Below are 19,790 nucleotides of genomic sequence, written 5' to 3'. Positions count from 1 at the left end.
TCCATCAGTGGGTTTGTTTGTCTTATTGTGTGACTCTGGCGTATAAAACAATTAGTTTGAATTCACCAAAGTCACACAATAACACAAACATCATAACTGATTGAGGCAGCCGAAGACCAACAGCCACAGAGTTCAGCATGCTAAAATTACTGATTTTGTCAAAGGAGTCTGGTGGCTTTGACGAAAGCAAAGATGGGGAACTGACGCCCGTAATGACTTCCCCAACTAAATGGGCTGACTGTGGCAAGGTAAAGTGGTAAATCCATTCCCATACAATTTAACAGTTATGGTTTTTTTTAGGTGGCTAAAATATGTGTTGCTGCTGCCTCTGTCCACAGCAGCATAATGTCTAGCGTCCAAGTCCTACTCCTGCCTGTTTCTCCAAACTGGGGGCGTGTCGATCGCTATGTACAGTGTGTGATACACTGACTATGACTTACCTCATACAATCCCACTTCTAAAGACCCACACTATCCCTTTAAGATGAGCACAGTCAGTCATGTAATCCAGTACTTCCAATAGCATTACATTTCTACTAATGATTTATTGATTACAAAACATTTATCTGAGATTTAGGCAAAGAAAATCACATCTAAAATGTATTTTGGCCAGGACTCCCTGAAGAAGAGATCCTGTTCTGGCTGAATAAAGGATAAATAAAAATGTTTTGCAGATAAAATGCTGCAGCAGTGATCTTTGTAAAGAGAAATAAAAAGTGCATGTTTGTTTCCAACCCACACACAGCTTAGTCCAGCTACCTTGTTGTATTTCTGCTTTTTTTTTTTTTTTTTTTTATAAAACCTGATCCCTTCTCAACTTCCAGAAGCCCTCAGCTCAGAAACAGCAGCGACATGTTAAAAAGCAGACACTTCCTGAAGGCCTGTGGCTGCTCCACATTACTGTCGAGCGAGCAGACCCTGATGTGAATACGTGACTGAGCGTAAACACATTCAGTGATTATCACACCTTATTAAACAGAACGGAACCTGATCAGTGAGACCAGGCTGTGGTCCTGAGGTAATCACAAAGAGCTGCACACTTACGTCTCCTGTGAATGAGATGAAGTAGGACCTGGCGCTGCTGATGGAGAAGTTGTGGTACAGTTCCTGCTCAAACATGGTTTTCCCTTCCTGCAAAAACACAAGACAGAGAGGGAGAAATATGAGAGTTTAGAGGGACCACATGTGTGAATCAGCAGATTTTCATCCACTGAATACAAATCAACCGCACATTGAAGTCGTACTCTTCATTTAAAGATTGATTTCCTTCCCTCCACAGTCTCAACTGCTCTCAGTTCATTTCTCTGAAAATCAATGTTCTGACATCCGAGGTTTATGAGTCAGCTGTTTTTTAATGCAGGAAAAAAGAAACTCAACCACATCATCAAAAAGGGGACTTACTATGCGGATTTTCAGGCCCATACTTGTGTTAATGCTCTCTAATACAAAATGTTCACATGCTTCAATGTTCAAACTAGATTCCCACCTCTTAATTGTATGCCTTTGCGAACCAGTCAAGTTGCAGTTACAGTTTACACGCATGTCTGTCCAGACTCATATGTAGCCACAACAGAAGACAATTGTTCAAATATGGATGTTGCTGCAAAGCTACAAATTCTAAAACATGGATGCTTCACACATGTCTTAAACCCAGCAGCACAGAGGATCTATACAATCAGCACGGTTTCAAGGTAGACAGCCAAGATTAGAGTCACCAGCATCCAACCATATGTCTCCCCTTCTGTTCCAGCTCCAAAAATAGTTATGACGTTGAATAATGGCCAGAAAAGTGTTTAAGCAGAACATTATGATGTTACAATGAAGTTGACCTTTGACCTTTTGGATCTAAAATGTAACCACTTAGTTATTATAGCCCACTGGGCATTTGAGTGAAATTGTGTCATAATTATCCTATGAATTCTTAAGTTATGTTTTGTGGGGTCACACTGAGCTTTGACAACCAAAATCTCATCAGTTCATCAATGAGTCCAAGCAGATGTTTGTGCTAAATTTGAAGAAATTCCCTCAAAGAACTGCGTTCACAAGAATGAGGCAGACAGACAACAACAAAACATAAAATCAAAAATCAAGTTTGTAAGTAAAAACGTGGGATCATTTTGCTTATAAATCAGTCCTCTTTGATTGCAAGTTAAAAACTTGCAGATCAGTCTTCTTTGCTTGCGAGTTTAAGTTTTGCTTGCAAGTTCAACTGCACTTAACGGGTGGGGCCTACGCTGATGGATGAGAGAAGAGTTTCTATTGGTGGGTTTGACGTGGCTCCACCCATGATTCCCTCTCTCCCACTGGAAACGCCTGACAGTCGGCATTACTGCTACACCCTGGGGCATCGAGGGTACTGACCATTACGCAGCCAAATAGTTCTGCCCTGGCTAAACAAAAGCAATCTACATGCACCAGTTCAAATAAAACATTCTTGCTATTATTAGGCCTAGTTCACACGGACCTGTGTACTTTTGAAACCGTGTATTATTCTATGTGATTTGGCTGTTTGGCCACACGCAACTGCACTTTTGGGCCCCTGAAACCGCGTTTCTTTGAAACTGGAGTCCAGGGTGAAGTTTTTGGAAGACTCCGGTGCCAGCGGTTGCGTGTAGATAGGATAACTGCAGTATTTTATTACCTGTCTCTATTGTGTGACGTCAGAACGACGGTAAATTGCTCTTTTCTAAAAGTTTACTAACTACTAAAATCCCACATCCTGTGTTAAATACAATGTATCTTCACTATATTTACAATGAAGCCTGATTCTGCACTCTGCACTTAGCCCGTATGTGAATGTTTACCGTTGCTATGGCAACAAGTGACAGCTGACGTTAGCGTCAGTTAGCTTAGCTCAACCGTCCGACAAACAATAACCCATAAAATTAATTCAACATATTTAAACAAAATCAACAGTAGCTACCAACAGTTACAGTCCGTACAACCTGAGCTAATGTGTTGTCACAGGTTAGATTGTAAAATAAAAGTAAGTAACAATCGCGACGCATCTAAGAATCGGAAATTTCCCCCACCCCTATTTGTGAGTGTGCTATCTGCTCTCTTTGGATGGCATATCCAGCTGCTCGACCTAACGACCAACGAAGGAGGCTGCTCCTGTTACTAGCTACCCCAACTACACTACCACGAAAGCAGCGACGGTCCTGCCAACGGAGGTTCTGGATATGGCCTTTCCGTTAGAAGTTACATCGCCACCTACTGCTTTGGCATGTGTATTACATCACTTGGTAGCGGGTTTTGCGGTTTTGTGTGGATATCGTATTTTTTTTTTTTAATCACACCACTCGTGTGGATGAATTTTTTTTGGAAACCAGAGCGTGAAAAACTTTGGTTTCAGAACTGATTTTCGCCACAGCTCCCGCACTGAATTCCCTGTGTACTACAGAACTCCCATGTTGCTTTGCAAGCGTACTAGGCTGATGAGTAGAATTTAAGAAACAGGCTAAATGACATGATGTTGCACACTCTTGTACAGTAAGTGGCGGTATGCACCTTTAAATTGTTTGCAATCCGCCAACCGAGAGAAGAAGAAGAAAAAAAAAATGCAAAACAAATCTTTAGGATTTGCATTTTTTAATCAATCATTTTTTACTCGCAATATTGCTACTTTTGCTCTCAAATCTTTTTTTTGATTGCAAAACCTACTCTGTTTGATTGAATAATAAACAAATGTAGCTCCATAAGCTACAGTCACCTAAAGTTTCAGTGAACATCAACAAAAACTGTAATGCATCTGCAGCAAGTTTTAAGTCTCTGCAGGTTTGTTTTTAACAGAGGTAAAGTTAAACCAACAGTTTATTTTATGCACCGACTCTTTAATATCCAGATTGATTTTGGAGCCTGAACGAGTCAGACAGTAAACACACATCAGCGGCTGGTAATTCACTTTGATCCATTAGGGTTGCACCATTGATTCCACATCGTCTTTAAAGCACCGTATTAATTTATCCAATGATTACTGAGAGTGTATAAACGCAGCCTGGCCACAGTCCACAAACTGCAGAGGCAGTGTAAAAAACAAAGGGGAGAGCTAAGAGACAAATGTGAACAGATTTAACAGACAAATCTGCTGTTTTCAACAAAGACAGACATTTAAATGTTGATTTCCAGTGCACAATCCTTGTACAGATGAAATGAGAAATGAGATACATCTAACGCTCGAACAAATCCTTTGAGACGCTTCATTCAACCGTCCTCTTGGGTTGAAGCTTCACAGATGTTACCTCGACACGATGGTCTCACTCACCTTGATGTCAAACACTCTGATGAAGTAGGACCTCTGTGGGTTGTCTTTGACCAAACAGGCCACTCCACAGCACCTCTTCACCCAGCAGCAGTTCCGGTCTGCGCCGTACACCTGGACCACCGCCGAACACAGAGTCTGAACACAGAGAGGACAAAGGACAGGGCCGTGAGTATTGTGTGTAGCAAAATAAAAACATTTGATATTCTATATATTTATATTTCATAAACTAAATACACTTAAAAATCTGCAGTATGTGAAACTGCTCAGTTGCTGCATACGTGTCACAAAGCAGGAACAGAGCAGCCAACGTGGAAGTGGAAATCTCCATGATGCAAAACATTTAAACAGCGATAACGACCACATGGAGCACAAACACCTGCTGCACCAGGTGAGAAACAAAGAGCAGGTCACTGAGGCGACACTGAGACCTTTAACAATCAGATTATGAGTTACACATGCAAATATCTTAACAATGGATTCTCGAATGTGCCGAATAAAATGGAAAAATTACGTTACACATTATCTTGACTTTTCAGGCCTCAGTGTGCAGCAACTGAAGAGCTTCCCGGATGGTTAAATCATGTCTCAATCAGCTCCCCCAACACTTTTCTGACACTGGCATTAGGGGACTGCAAGACACCATTTTTCTTTCTAAAAGTAACTGGTTTGTTGAAGTGAAAGCAGCCAGTTTATGGGTTAGGGCCTCCTTTTTGTATTTATTTATGTGAACAAATGAAATACAAAACCCTGAATTTATCTGAGGAAAGACTATTTAAAAGTGTGAGCTATAACACCCATAATGTGTTTGTCAATTCATCACATCTCACTCCTGTCTCCCACTGTAGACATTCAAAGTGAAAACACTTGACGTATGACATGAAATACAAACTTGTGCTTTCTGAGTTAGGAATGTCAAGCAAACCAATACTTTGGCACCAAGTCGATGCCAAAATTCTGAAAAATGTGATGGTACTTGATTTTCTTGAGTACTGTAAGTACTGAGGATGTAGTTCGTCTGACTGGGCAGCACATACACCTACAAGTGTTCTTGTCTGCTGTCAAATGCCAAACGAAGAATGAGAACACCAACCAACGCAAACTAACAGCAGCAAAACGTGGACCATGGCGACAGGTGCAACTGCAGTGACAGCTCTGCCTCGACTCTTGGGTAAAACACTCCACTTGTCCCTGTCACTTTTTAACCTGTCGTCCAATCACAATGAAGGGGGGGGGGGGGGGGACAAATAGCCTTCCACAAAGGCCAGCTGTCAGATCATGACATGAGCAGACGCTGAACAACAACACCAGTGGAGGATAAATATGCAGGGTTTCCCACACATTCGTGTCTTTGTGGCGGGCTGCCAGAATTAAAGAAATGCTGCCACATTCTGATTTTCTATTTTTGGAGCTGGACCGTTCATTAGGCATGCCGCTGGAATACTGTTCTTTTGCTCCATAAACGGTGCAGCAGAACGCCAAGTGCAGTGAAAGTGAAACTTAACCCTCAGTGCGCTGGGTCTAAAGTTTGATGTCACTGAAAAACAGCTGCTGTTGATTAAATCAACTGATGAGTTATCTACCCCATGACTCAAAACCACACAAACTGCTGCTCAGGGAAAAAAGATGAGTTCTACCTGAGCTGCGTTCTTGAACCTGCCATGATAACATCTGTTGCCACCTATTGATTTTCTATTTTTGATTTGGTTTGGGCTTTTTGGGGGCTGGACTGTTCATTAGGAGTGCTAATGGAATATATACCATTTGGTTATCCACTGCACCGGGAGTGCAGAGCGTGCTCTGGGCACAAACGGAGCAGCAGAACGCCATACACAGTAAAGGCGAAACTTTGCTTTCACTCACTGACAGCTGCTCCTGTCATCTATCGATCTGATCTTATCAGCCTGTGCTGCATTCACGGACCTGCAAAAACATCAGAGTTCAGAGAAGGGACACAGAATAATACAAAGGGACACACACTCATGAAAAAAAGGAAAGTTTGCCTGTCTGTATGTTTACAATCACTGCCGTGGTGTGTCGCCCTAAAAGTGGGGGCCCGTGTATTTAAAAGGGCCAAAAGTCCTCAACTGTTAAGGCAACATGAACACCATTAAATAAAGGCTGAACATCAGCTCTCTGACCTTCCAGTGATTGTTTCATTTCATATCTGTCACTTCTCAGCACTGTTTAACCTTCACTTCTGCAGGACAGGAAACAGAGCCCAGCTGCTGTCCTCAGCACCGTCCCGTCCTCGGACTGCTCTAGTTTGTGGTTTTTGCGGTTTCTGCGTTAAATCCTCTGCCAGGATTCCTCCCTCTGCAGCAGAGAGTAACCCCGGCCGCTGGGGGAGAAAGAGGAAATGCCACTGGGCCGGTTTCCTCCTCTGTGATTTATGAGTGCAGGTCGGAAGAGCAGCAGGAAACACTTTTCTCCATGAAATCACCGCTCAGCATCACACAGGAAAGGTTAAAGGTCGGCCGTTAAAAGCCTCATTTAGGCTTTGTAAATTCTCACCAAGGGAAAGTATGCAGCAGTAAACACAGACAGGGACACTGCAGACACACACACACACACACACACACACACACACAAACTGCAGTTACATCAGCTCACACACAATACCAGCTCATTCACTACATCACTTATGATCAGCAATTTTTAGATTGATTTTTACCTTCAGGACATTATTATCCACAGTGATTGATTGATTTTTCTGACCAATTACCTGTTTAAGTCTCCTGTCTAACCAAAACACCAATCATCCTCTGGTTCCAGCTTCTCCAATGTGTGGATTTGCTGTTTTTTCCTGTTTTAAAACATTTTAAAGTGAACATCATTGGCTGTTTGACTTTGAAGACATCACTGTGGACTCTGGGATGAAAAAATGATCAAATGTATTAACTGATGACGACAATAATCGTTAGTTGCAGCTCTGGTTTAATTCATTTCAATCCACTTAATAATCGTTTTTAAGTTCGTTTTTAAGTTCTGGAACATCCAAGACTGACATTATCTGAATGGTGCTGCACTCAAGAACAAGAGTAACCAATGTCAGATTTGAACACTGGTTACAGTTTCCATGCTAAAAAAAAATTCACATCCTGTTCAGAGCAGATGCTTGTTTGTCCTCTGACCTTGATTTTTTGACCTCATGGCTCATGGATACAATGATTTTTGGCAAAGGACCACAGATTGTCTGGTGTCAAAATGTCCTTCAAAGCATCACCAAGACGATGAAAAAGCAATCTCACCACATGGTCGACTCAGTCGCTCCTCTGGAGCTCTGGATTTGCACAGCTGTCATGGAATGTAAAGGTTAAAGTTTGCATCTTTCAGAGCACTTCAAGGACTTCTCATGCATGTATGGTTAAAAATCGAATTTCAGGCCCTGTCTACATGGATATTTTTGAAAACAATTATTTTTTCCCTCTGTTTAAAAGAGGAAAAACAAATCCAAATACTCGTCTCCGCCAGTAGTTGGCAATAAAGCCTGTGTCACTATACGTCAAATACCAGAGAAGAATGATCCGAAACCATTGTTTCTGAAGGACTTCAAACTGCAGAGAGTCGGACCAAATAACATTGGACATTGTTCATCTGTGAAGTGGTGCAACAAACTAGTCATTAGACCAAGCAGTGCTAACAAAATGAAAACAAACCAGAAGGGCTGCCCCCAACTAGGAATTTTCCTAGTGGACCAACCGTGAAATTATTCAAGGCGAAGTCCTTCCTGTGGTATCGAATATTGAATATTTGTATTCTTTAAGGTATTGTATCAAAACTAGAAACTCTAATATTGTGACAACATTAAGCTACACAACACAAGAGCCAAACACTTTAAAAGAACAACCCTAATTAGCTTTCCAGCTAAAGTATCCTCTTTATCTAAATAACAAACATGAACACACCTTTTGTCCTGCTCCTTAGTTTGTTTAACGAGTCACCAAACAAACGTTCACCTGGGAAAAGTGCACTGCTAATTTCAGTTCGTTGGTTAGATAACTAATTAGCTCCACAGCTGCAGCACATCAAACAGAATGTAAATGCACCTGCAAATGTCACTTTGGACCTGTCAGATGGTGACGTGGTCCTAAACTCTTCAACACCACGAACAACACACTGTCTGCACGACATGGAGCTACAGAGCACGTTTGCTTTCATGCTGCTGTTAAATCCCTACAGTGAAACACTGGCACACTCCCTCAACATGACAAAATGACAGTTAAGACTCAATCATGCAAAGTGAACACCATATATCAACAACATCCAGAGACACCGCCCACCTCTCTGAGCCCGAGCTCATCTGAGACAGACTGACAGTGAGAGTGGAAAAGTGTGCTGTGGTCTGACGAGTCCATCATGGATGTCAAAGGACCATCCAGATAGTTAGCAACTCAGAGTTCAAAGCCAGCATCTATGATGGTATGTAGGTGTGTTAGTGCCCATGGCATAATGGGTAACTTTCGCACTGGTGAAGGTTCCGTTAATTCTGAAAGGTACATATAGGTTTTAGAGCAACATATGCCGCCATCCAGACAACGTCTTTCTCAGGGACGTCCGTGATTCTACGTGTGTAACTACAGTGTGTCTTCGTGGTAAAAGAGTGCAGGTACTGGACTCCCACTGAAACTGTGTGCTGCATTATGAAGCGCAAAATACGACAACGGAGACCCCGAACCATTGAGCAATTTAGGTTGTATATTAAGTAAGAATAGGAAAGCATTCACTTTCCAAACTTCAATTAGTGTCATTTCCCAAACACTGAGTGTTAGAAAAATAATAAAATTATCAGTTTGAATATTAATTATCTTGTCTTCAACTGTATTCAATAAATATAGATCAAAAAAGATTTTCATATCATTGCATTCTGTTTTTATTTATGCTTTACACAGCGTCAACATTTTTTGGACTGTAAACATCCAAACTACCTAATTCAGTGCTTCTCCAAACTTTTCATGTAATCTGCCTCCAGATAAATCCACCACAGAGCCGTTTAAAGAGCAGAGGGGCTCTCCACAAAGCCGGATTAGCAAATTAGCCACATCACTGCAGAACGCTTCGATCTGACTTTTTCTAAAATTGTGTTTTTTCTTTTAAGAGTTCCTCATCTTGCACAACTGATGCCTAACACCAAATGTAAATCATATTCCAGATCTGATTTACAGATGCAAATCTGTATAACCAGATTTAGATTTACTCACAGATATCTGTCTAACTTTCTAATCCTGCTTTGTGAACCCCCCCTCGGACAACCCTCCATCTGTGTGTTTGTGTGGAAAAGAAGATGAAGTCTGACCACAAGTCAACGCTGCTCTTTAACTGAGACCAACTCCAGTGATCAAAACAATACTACAGTTAAATTACACTTCACTTGTAACAGCTGGAATTTATCCTGAGTGCAACAACAAACTTTTAAGATACATTTGTCATCAATTTTTGGTGATACACAAAAAGGAGCTACTGTAAATAAGGGTGAATTTAATTACTTTAAGGTTTAAGTGTTCAGAAGACTGGAGTCGGGCGTGAGAACGAGACAGCTGTGGTAGTAATTCTCTCATGAATTTTGTTTGCTTGAGTATGACAGTTGGTGGTGACCTATAATAAAGCAATTAATAAAAGAACAATACAACAATCAACAAAGAGGCAGAGGAAGGTAACAGCGGGGCACTTAAAAGAACCCCATATTTAGTGACAGCGATGGAAATGGTTTCATTTTATAAGATCAGATTACAAACAAGCCGCTGTCTTCAGCACATGTTAATGTTTGATGTAAGACTGAGGTTCCCTAATATAAGCCTGCACTGGTCAGCTATGCTGGTTATAGTTTTACATTTTATGATACTAGTGCCGACACAATAAAGAAATCATACTTTTGTGACACCTTACTTTGAGGAATATGAATGTTTTTATACGAAACAGGACATTTTTCTATTGAACAAAAGAAGCTATGTTAAATGTTGTTTAAACACAAGGAGCCATAAAGAAACTTGTCGAGAGAAAGATGTCTAAAAATGGAAAAAAAAAATAGGTTTTAAATCAGGAACTATCTGATCAAACTACAAATCAACAAGATTAAAATACATAATATGATACTCTGAGTTACCGTCACATTTCAATCACTACAAAAAGTGTTCAGGAGCCATATTCAGCCCTGCTGCTCAGTGCAAATCAACCTGCTCAGTCTTGGTTTAATTTACCGTTCTGACCTCTGATCTCAGGTGTTTCACCCTGCATGCAGCTGCTTCATGCAGTTGACCCTGCGGGCTCAGCTCCAGTTCAGCCTCTGACATTAAAACCTGAGCTGCCCAGCAACCGTCATCTCATTACATCACCCCCAAAAAGATCAGATAAACAACAGACTCAGATTTCATGACTTTGTGTTCTGATCTGCGAGGATGGTTATGATTTGGTGTACAAGTGCAGAAAGGAATAAAGAATCATGTTCAGTGGCACAGCATCTAGTCCAGGTGTTGCTGGTTTTCACATTAAAAGTCTCTCTAATTACAATGGCTTACAGCTGATTGAAGTGGCCCTGAAGTGTTTAAGTGGCATCCATTATAACAATTGGTTGAATCTGATAAATGTAAAGTACAGGTGTTTCACAGCTTCCTCTCCCATCTCTCCGAGTTCCCGAAACATGACACCATCCTTCATGAAGTGAAAGGAAATGCTGCAACTCAACAACGCCTCCAGCAACATTTGGGTATCTCTGACAGGAGACCCTTCTCATGTTTTACATCAAGATCTAGAGTTTTAGACAACTAATGACAACTAGAGCAATCTGCCAGATGTTAGATTGTCAAACCAAATTTAAGTTTGCTCGTCGGGTTTAAAATTGTATCCAAAAAGCCTCAAGCAGATTCAGTGGCTTCACATACTGAGCGACACCTGCTAGCGACCCAGTTCTTACCTATCCTGTCACCATGACAACCTCTACACACGTAAAAATGGTCATATAAAATTAAGTTACACTGATGATGTGACTGGCGTACCACCTGGTGCCCTGCCGGGGACTCCTATAGTTCTATGTCTCAACAGAAAAATCTGACACGCATCAGGATCAAAAATTAAAAACAGGCCATAAATCTGGACTATTACAGCTTGGGCTAAGGATTCTTTTTTAGTAATAACTAATCTTACAAATTTTGTCCAAAAACATACGATAGCCTGCTTTGTTTACAACTAAATATAATAGATGAGCAGCAAACGCTTACATTGGAGAAGTTTGACTAATCAATTAAACATGTTTCAGAGATACAAATATATGGGGCCATATGAAAACACTGGCCTATGTCTGCGTTTGAAGGTTCAATTTGTAGTTTTTTTTTAAACTACTGAAATTATTTATAATCATGTTAACTGAGAATATACCACTGAAAGTCATTTCCATTGCTAATCATTATCTTGATCAATCAATTGGTTTGGTCTATAAAATATTACAGTTGTACAAAATGGCCATCACAATTCCCAAAACCCAAAGTTAAAAGGGAACACAGCCTAAATCAAGAACTCCCATATATTACTTCCATGGCCTTAGTGTTGTCACGATACCAAAATCTTTGTTTCAGTACCAATACCAATATGAATTTCGACACTTTTCGTTACTCTTTGGTACTTTTCCTAAGGAAAAGTCCTTTTGGATACAAACCTTTAGAACAATAAATAGTAGGGGTGTAACGGTACCAAAAAAATCATGGTTCGGTAAGTACCTTGGTACGGACGTCACGGTTCGGTAACTCAAATGTCCCACCAAGTTTGTGTTGTCTCGTGCAATCTGTGCTCCAATAGGAGCAAGAAAGGCATTTGTGTGCATAAATTAGTAAAATAAATTAACTAAATTAATTAATTGAATCAAATTCAAAGTACCGGTATTTTCCAAATGTAGTATAGTACCGTTTGGAATACTCTAGTACCGCGGTACTATTTTAGTACCGGTATACTGTGCAACACTACATGGCCTAGGGACGTTCAGTCAGTATTTCTGAACATGAGCTACTCTCTTACAGCCAGAAGCCAGTGGAGTAATTCACAAACTTTAGATGTCATTGGGTACACAGTCTGGAGCTGCTCCATGACAGTGGGGAGTGGATATATCGATATCGGTCTCGGCCAAATAATATATATCAGCGTATCGGATATCAGCAAAAAAACAAAAACAAAACAACAACAATATCGTGCATCCCTACTTCATAACCTATAACATCACAAATTTGAGTTGTGCCACTCTGGTTTCAGGATTTGGGAGACAGATGCTTGTATTTGCTTATATTTTTGGACTGTCTTTGACCATACGAACAGCATGTGTGAATTCTGAAAATGGCTTTAGTTCCCCTTTAAGTCCATAATACAAGAGTTATTCAGTTTACTATCATAAAGGACTGAGAAAACCAGCAAATATGCACATTTGAGGAGCGAAATCCGGTTGATTTAGCCATTTTTGCTTCAGAAGTATTACTTACACACGTGATCAGTTATCAAAAATGTTGCATTTTGTGTTTGACAAATGTTCATAATTGCAAGAAATATAAACAAATACATAGTTTATCAGAGACATAATCACAAATTATTTTTATGGATGTATAAACAATATATATTAGTGTTGGTCATGTTTATACTCAGTTGTCTGTCCCTGTATTTAAAAACCTAAATATCACATTTATACTGAAAGCAGCTTCACAGTTTTGACTTTCTGAGGTGGAGGTTATCAGGCCCATATCTGGTTCACCCTTTGCACTAAGGTTATGCAACTGAAACCAACACACAGGCCAAATAAAGATGGGGTCACCATATCTTTGAACACTTAAGTATCAAGTATGTGGAACAAACAGTAACAATGTCAAGGAGTCTGAAGGGTCACCGATTTCGTGTCAACACCGGGCCCCCGGTTTGAACGCCACAGCGGTGTTTCAACACGTCTCTGCTGCTCTGTCTCAGCTGACAGAGGAGAAGCTGAGTTTGACGTTTCTTTCTGACATGTGGGTGAATGTACCTGCACATTATCAGAGCCTGCAGGTGGTAAACAAACGGGACAACTTACGGCGCATTTCCTGCCCAGGTAGCCGAACAGGCACTCGTTCTCCTGCGGCGTCAGGAGGATGGAGCCGACGTTAACAGACCTGCGGGGCGGCGGGTGGCTGTTCATGGCTCCGAAATCTTCTAGTTAACCCCCGAAACGATGCGGTTCCCCCCGGACGAACTCAGCAAAACACTGCTAATTACAGAAAATCCATGCGGGCTCCGGTTGCTGTGGCCTGCAACCGGATCATCTCCGCTGAGTCCGACTCCGGGCTGGAGGGCGGAGGAGGAGGAGGACCGGGGGGTGTTTTCCAGGCTTGCTCCTGCTTCACAAAGAAACTTAACCTCTCCGTTTAGTGTTAAAATAAAAAATAAGGAGTCGCTGTGGGTCTGAACGCGGTTAAACGCGCAACTTTCATTCGGAAACTCCAGCAGCTGCAGCGGCGATGCGTACATCCAACATGGCAGCAAGACGGAGCGGACCACTTAAAAAGGAAGGAGAGGGGTGTGCGTTTGGACAAACTCTACAGCTATCCACTGTAACATGGACTATATGGTGACGTTAGTGAACACTCACACACAGAACGGTGTCATTTAATGTTTGTTATCACTTTAAACTATTTGGAAAGTGTGTTTTTGGGCCACTGTGAAGCTAAAGTGTTGTTGCTAAGAGAAAATGGTTCGGTCCGATGTGGCAGCAGGAATGCAGCTCTGCGGAGGGAAAACGAGGGGCGGGGGGGTTAGCGCGTGGAACGGGATGGAGTGTGACGTAGCGCGGGGGAGGAGCCAGATGGTGGACGTAAAAAAATTGTAAATAAGACGCATTTCATCATAAAATATTTATAAAATGTTGAATAATTTTACTCATAAGAAAAATAAAAAGTTGTACTTATGACGTCTTCTGTAAGAAAATACAATATTCTAATTTCGCACCACATTATACAGCAGCGCTACAGTTTTTGTCAGAGAAAATGTGCTAACATACAGAAGCATATTGCATTCACCTGACAAATTAAAAAAACATCTGTTTTATTGAGTAATTTTTTCTGTTTCTCATGGTATTTTTTTTTGTTTTTCGGGGTAATTTTATCTGTTTTCCTGAGTATTTTTTTTCCTGAGTTAAGAGAGCAATAGAACAACAGACGCTTTCATTCCTTTCTTGAGAGCTCGATATGATGGAAGCAAACATGACCCGCTTGTTTAGTTTAATCCAGTTTTACTTTGTTTTGGGTTTGAGGCACTGGCAGATACTCTTGTCTTTAAGTCGTATAGATGGTGTTATCATTAGTTTGTCGACTTTACGCAGGCACCTATAGATGGTGTTATCATTAGTTTGTCGACTTTACGCAGGCACCGGTCACATGCAGGTGCCAGGTGGGAGCTTCTCGCGAGATTTTGAAGTATCTCGTCTCCTCGTTCAGGAAAAAAAAATTATTATTATTAGTTTCCCCTTAGGGACCAATAAGATATTTCTGATTCTAATTTTGATTCTGTATTTGTCATTTATTTGGTCAAAACTGCTTAAATGACTTAATAAAATAATCTAATATAATAATAATCTTTCCCTATAAATCACATCACATTTTCAAAAGCAGTGTTCCAAAGTGCTTCACAAGGCAGCAAAATAAAACATAAAAGTCCTAAAATCAACAGGTTTAAAAGAAAACAAACAAACAAAAAACAGGAGGAAACAAGTAAATAAAAGACAGTTGAAAGGAAATGAGAATTCAAGTAAAATCAGGAAGGCTCTCCAAAAATAAAGTATGTTTTAAGGAGGGGCTTGAAGTGATCACTGACTTGGTGGACCTGAATCATTTGGGGCAAATTGTTTCAGAGCCTTGGGGCCCTGACTGCAAACGCTCTGTCCCTTTAAGTTACAGCCAGACCTCTGGAACAGACAAAGAACCTAGCACCGTGTACAGTACTAAGAAAAAGAGATATATAGCTGGGAGAGAGACAAGAGCCTTAAAAGTGATCAGTAAAATCTTAAAGTCTATTCTAAAACATACTGGGAGCCAGTGTGAGGAGGCTAAAACGTGTGAAGTTTTGACGATATGTTATGTGTGCAACCCACTGATTTAAAACAGAGCTGTTAGCAGTTAGTGGCTAACTGAAAGATGAAGAACAGCTGTCAGAAATGTCTGCACATTGGGAAAACAACAACTGACTGACAAGTTGGCTACGGTTAGCTAGCAGCTAACTGGTACCATGGTGGACAACTTTACAGCTCTGTACATTTAGTCCGTCCAAAAAGTCACGGCTCTGGATGTAGATTTCTCCATGTTGTTACCGGCTTCTTCTTCTGTTACACATTTAATGCTATCCGACGTCAGGGTCAAATCCCTGGGGCGGAAACTGTGGAGCATGCTCAGAGCGCCTCGGCCAGTTTGGGTTTGACTGTATACATGCAGGAGTCACATGATCTGGGTGTGTTAGTCCCACTTTGAGAAATTTGATTTAGTATGATTACAGTCGGACGAACATGTTGACATGTATTTTAGAAGTTCAGTTTTAGTCAAACTAACACAATAAATCGATTTTCTCTCATGTCATGTTAACGTACTTAGTGAGACAAGACCTGGATGCTTAACTGTATATTTGTAAAGCTCTTCTCCAAAAATATCCTGTATATCTTGCATCACTTCTGCAGTTTACAGTTTACATAAAACTCTTGCTTTACGAGCTAGCATAATAATCTCATTCAGGAAGTTCCTAAATTCAAAACAGAACATAAAACAAAGAGTAAAAAGCCTTTAAACATGAAATAACTCATTTTTTAGTCACTTGAGGGCAAATCAAACAAGCTGCAAAGACAACACTGACATATGACCATCATGTAAATGGATACATGGTGAACATGATAATGTAAATAGTTGGCAGAACGATGTCTTTTTACACTTTTAACATTTTCCTTATGTTATGTCCCACTCCAACTGACTACACCTGTAGTCATATGTACGTTAAGAAGGAATGAGCTCCTGCTCTGACTTTACAGTAGGTAAAAGTCACGACTAATTAGCTTTAATTAGCTTGTTGGGTAAAAGTCTGGACACTCTTTCATCAAGACAAACAAAATCAGGAGGAGGGTTGTGGAGGCGCTGGTGGCAGATGGATAGATATCGGCGTCCCGCAGGTCCCGCCCTGCAGCAGGGTTAAAGCCCGTCAGCAGTATTAACACCAGCACTAATCTGTAGACCAGCTGCTTCTACACTCTGCTGTATAAAACACTGAGCAGAGGCCAAACAAGAGGAGTCACAGAACCTGCACTGTAACAAGAGTGACGTCCTGCTCGTGTCCCACAGAGGCTGCAGTGTTCATCACAGACAATCTGAACGTGCTGGACAACAACAACATCCTGCTGATTTATCTTTTCTAGAGCCTTACATGCAGTGAAGATGAGAATTTAGAGACTGTCTTGAGTGTGGCATTAAGGGAAAGGTTAAGGGGTCATTAAAATTCAAAGGGTTTATCGTTTGGAGAGCAGGACTGGAATCAGGACATGTCATGAGAATCTGATCAGTAGGTGCTGAGTTATCTTTAGCCATTAGCTGCATCCGTCTGTCTGTCTGTCTGTCTGTCTGTCTGTCCCTCACTTTGGTCCAGAATGAAATATCTCAAGAACATTAAAAGGTTGCCATGTCTGTTGAAACCAACATTGATTCCTCCCTTTACTTTCCTTCAGTCTAACTCATCTTCATCAGCTTCATCAGCTTCAGCTGGCTGATTTCAGCATTTTCCAGAACTCTTTTCAACACCTCCAAAACAAAGTCTCAGAGAAGGATTACATTATTACAAGCAGAGGTGTGGACTTCAGACTTGACAAAATCAAAGACTTGCAATTTGAACTTTACGGAGCTCCAGTTAGAAAAAGTGATGCCAAAGATTATTTTGTTTGCATTAAACATAGCAGCAGCAGTCAGCAAAAAACTAATTGCAGTATGTGAATGTGTCAGTCGAAAATTACAGACGGAGACACAACAACTTCCAACAAACTTGTTTTAGGAATTAAATACATTTAAAAAACACATTAATGATTTTTGTACATTTAAAATAATACGACTCTGTTAAAAATGGCATTATATTTGATGAAGAGCTCATAAGGACTTGTTTAGAATTCAAAAAACAAAGTTTAGCACTTGAGACTTTCTTAAGACTTGCAAAACAATGACTTGGTCCCACATCTGATAACAAGAGAGTCGCTTCTTTCGCAAAGCCTAAAACTTTTGTGGCTGCATTTTAATTCTGGTCTATTTTCTGCTTCTGTGGGTGCAGATGAGATCATAAACTATACGGGAAAGAAATCTTTAAAATATATTTCAAATTTATTTGTCAGTTGTTGCATTTTTAAAGAAAACAAAACCTCAGTTATTTCGATTGAAAGGGCGTTAAATTGATTGCAAAGTTGGTAAAGACGTGTGACTGGAGCAATTTGGGGTGCAGCGTCTGTGTATCTAAATGTAGTTCCGTGATGGCACCACTAGGTGGCGTCAGACACTTGACTGTCCAACCTCACAGCTCTGATTTTAAACAAACTGTACATGGACCAGGAGGATGACTGAATCCCACTGATACAGGAAGGACATGGTTTGTGCACCGTCTGCATGTTTATTTGTCCATATTTTAAGATTCAGTATTTCCCCTTCCAATATGTTCACGTTTTTCCTATATTAATATTTTTTACTTGATACTTGTTCCTCTTATGTTATCAATACTATGGTTTATTACGGATATTTGGTCTTTGTGTTGTGATTCCCTGCTTCCCATTTGGAGCTGTGTATGCCGGGGGGACTATCACAGGGCTGACACATAGAGACAGACAACCATTCACACTCACATTCACACCTACGGACAATTTAGAGTCACCAATTAACCTGCATGTCTTTGGACTGTGGGAGGAAGCTGGAGCACCTGGAGGAAACCCACGCTGACACGGGGAGAACATGTAAACTCCACACAGAAGGGCTCCGAAAGGAAGAGTCCTTTATTGAGGATACTAATTGAAACTGATCTACACAGTATCATCTCATTAAAAACGGATTGTTGACATGTTAGACGTGTTTTTGGATAGACTGTTTTTAAATGATATTATTCACTGTTAGACACTGATGTAGCTGTTGCTCATAGTATCCATCTTCAATGGGAGGTGTCTTCTAATAGACTAAACACAAAGAGACTGTGGGACTGATTGCAGTGGCAGCTCTTTGTCTCTGGTCGGCCTCACCTGAGACGCTGCTGTCTGTATGTGTTTTGGAATATTTTTTATTCCTTCACTTTACGTGATGAAGGTCTAAAGACTGAAATATTGTATATTGAAATAAAGTTGTTTTGCAAATAATAGGACAATGTGTGGGGATTCTTTTCTCTCACCTGTTGGACAGTTTCCTGCTACACACCTGTCTACAGGTTACCGAGGGTGTAAATGAGCCTCCACATTCTGATCTCTATCATCAGGTGAACCTAAAATACTCTCTGCTCCCTTATCAGCCACTGTTTATGTGCTGTGGAGCAGAGCACCTGTGCGTCATTACAGCTTTAAAGGATCTGAAGCAAATGAGGAGTCATGATATTTGTAGGGACTTTGTCATCCTGTTTCCGCTTTTGATAAATGACCATCAGCAGGGTTACATGATGCATCTGACCGCTCAGATCGGCTGCACGTCACATAAATAACCCACACTGCACACACATGAATACAGTTTTTGAAAATATATTAGGACTTAAAGAAATGATTGTGAAGATAATAATAATGTTGTTTTACTTTACATCTTGTTGACAGGTTTAGTTCAATGAATGATTTGTTGACATCTTCTACATCACCAAAAAGGACAAAATTTATTCACCAGTTAAACAAAAAGCTTCAGACAAATGTGAGGAGCATCTGTAATGATGTTCTCTTCCCAGAATTCTCGTCTGTGGCCCAGACGTAACCTGGCCTCTTCGCTCTCAGTCTGCCAGCATAATCTAATCAAAACTGCTGCAGAGCGGCATGATGGGAGTCATCATGTCTGTCTGTGTTGTTTCCTGTCCACAAGTTCAATCACAGACCAGACAATCTGACAATCAGGGCCACTTTACAGAGTGATTGGTCAGACGTGTGGAGGTGAGGAAGTAAGCAGCTGTTGAACTCAAGACTTAGTTTTCATTCTGAGCACAACCTGATGTCACTTTCAGGGACTACAAATCAATGCAACACTGACACTGTCTGAACATATGCTCCATAATCACCATATTCAAACAATATTTTGTCTCCCTCCTCCCTGACAGCTGGCTTCAAACCTTCGAGTGTTCGAGGTCGTTTAGAATAATTAAGCACATCTGACTCCCAGCGTGGTCGAGTGACAGGTTGTATGAACTAGGCATAACTGGACCATAAAAGTCGACAGACATTCATCCATCAGAGAGTGTGAATGACATAAACTCAGCTGTTGAGATATTTCAGCCAATGTGGCTGGCTCCCAGTTAGTGGTGATTGTTGGGTAACATGTATGTTGATGTTGTTCAATATCAAATCTCTG

At 40.7% G+C, this 19,790-nt stretch overlaps 1 protein-coding gene across 2 annotated transcripts in view; it reads right to left on the bottom strand.

Annotated features, from left to right (window-relative positions):
- The window catches only part of wasla (WASP like actin nucleation promoting factor a), a 35,147-nt gene extending 21,397 nt beyond the window's left edge, over positions 1-13,750 (bottom strand). For both annotated transcript variants that reach the window (XM_050072904.1, XM_050072906.1), the window contains exons 1-3: positions 13,298-13,750; positions 4,264-4,398; positions 1,044-1,130 (exon numbers count right to left, since the gene is read on the bottom strand). In XM_050072904.1, coding sequence (XP_049928861.1) covers positions 1,044-1,130; positions 4,264-4,398; positions 13,298-13,402 — 327 coding nt within the window. In that variant the 5' untranslated portion in view covers positions 13,403-13,750. The remainder of the gene's footprint in view (positions 1-1,043; positions 1,131-4,263; positions 4,399-13,297) is intronic.
- Between the last annotated feature and the right edge of the window lie 6,040 nt (positions 13,751-19,790).

This window comes from Epinephelus moara, chromosome 20 (assembly GCF_006386435.1).
Source record: "Epinephelus moara isolate mb chromosome 20, YSFRI_EMoa_1.0, whole genome shotgun sequence".
In the NCBI taxonomy this organism is placed as follows: domain Eukaryota; kingdom Metazoa; phylum Chordata; class Actinopteri; order Perciformes; family Serranidae; genus Epinephelus; species Epinephelus moara.
The sequence above is the reverse complement of the archived record's forward strand: the minus strand, read 5'-3'. Positions and strand labels throughout refer to the sequence as shown.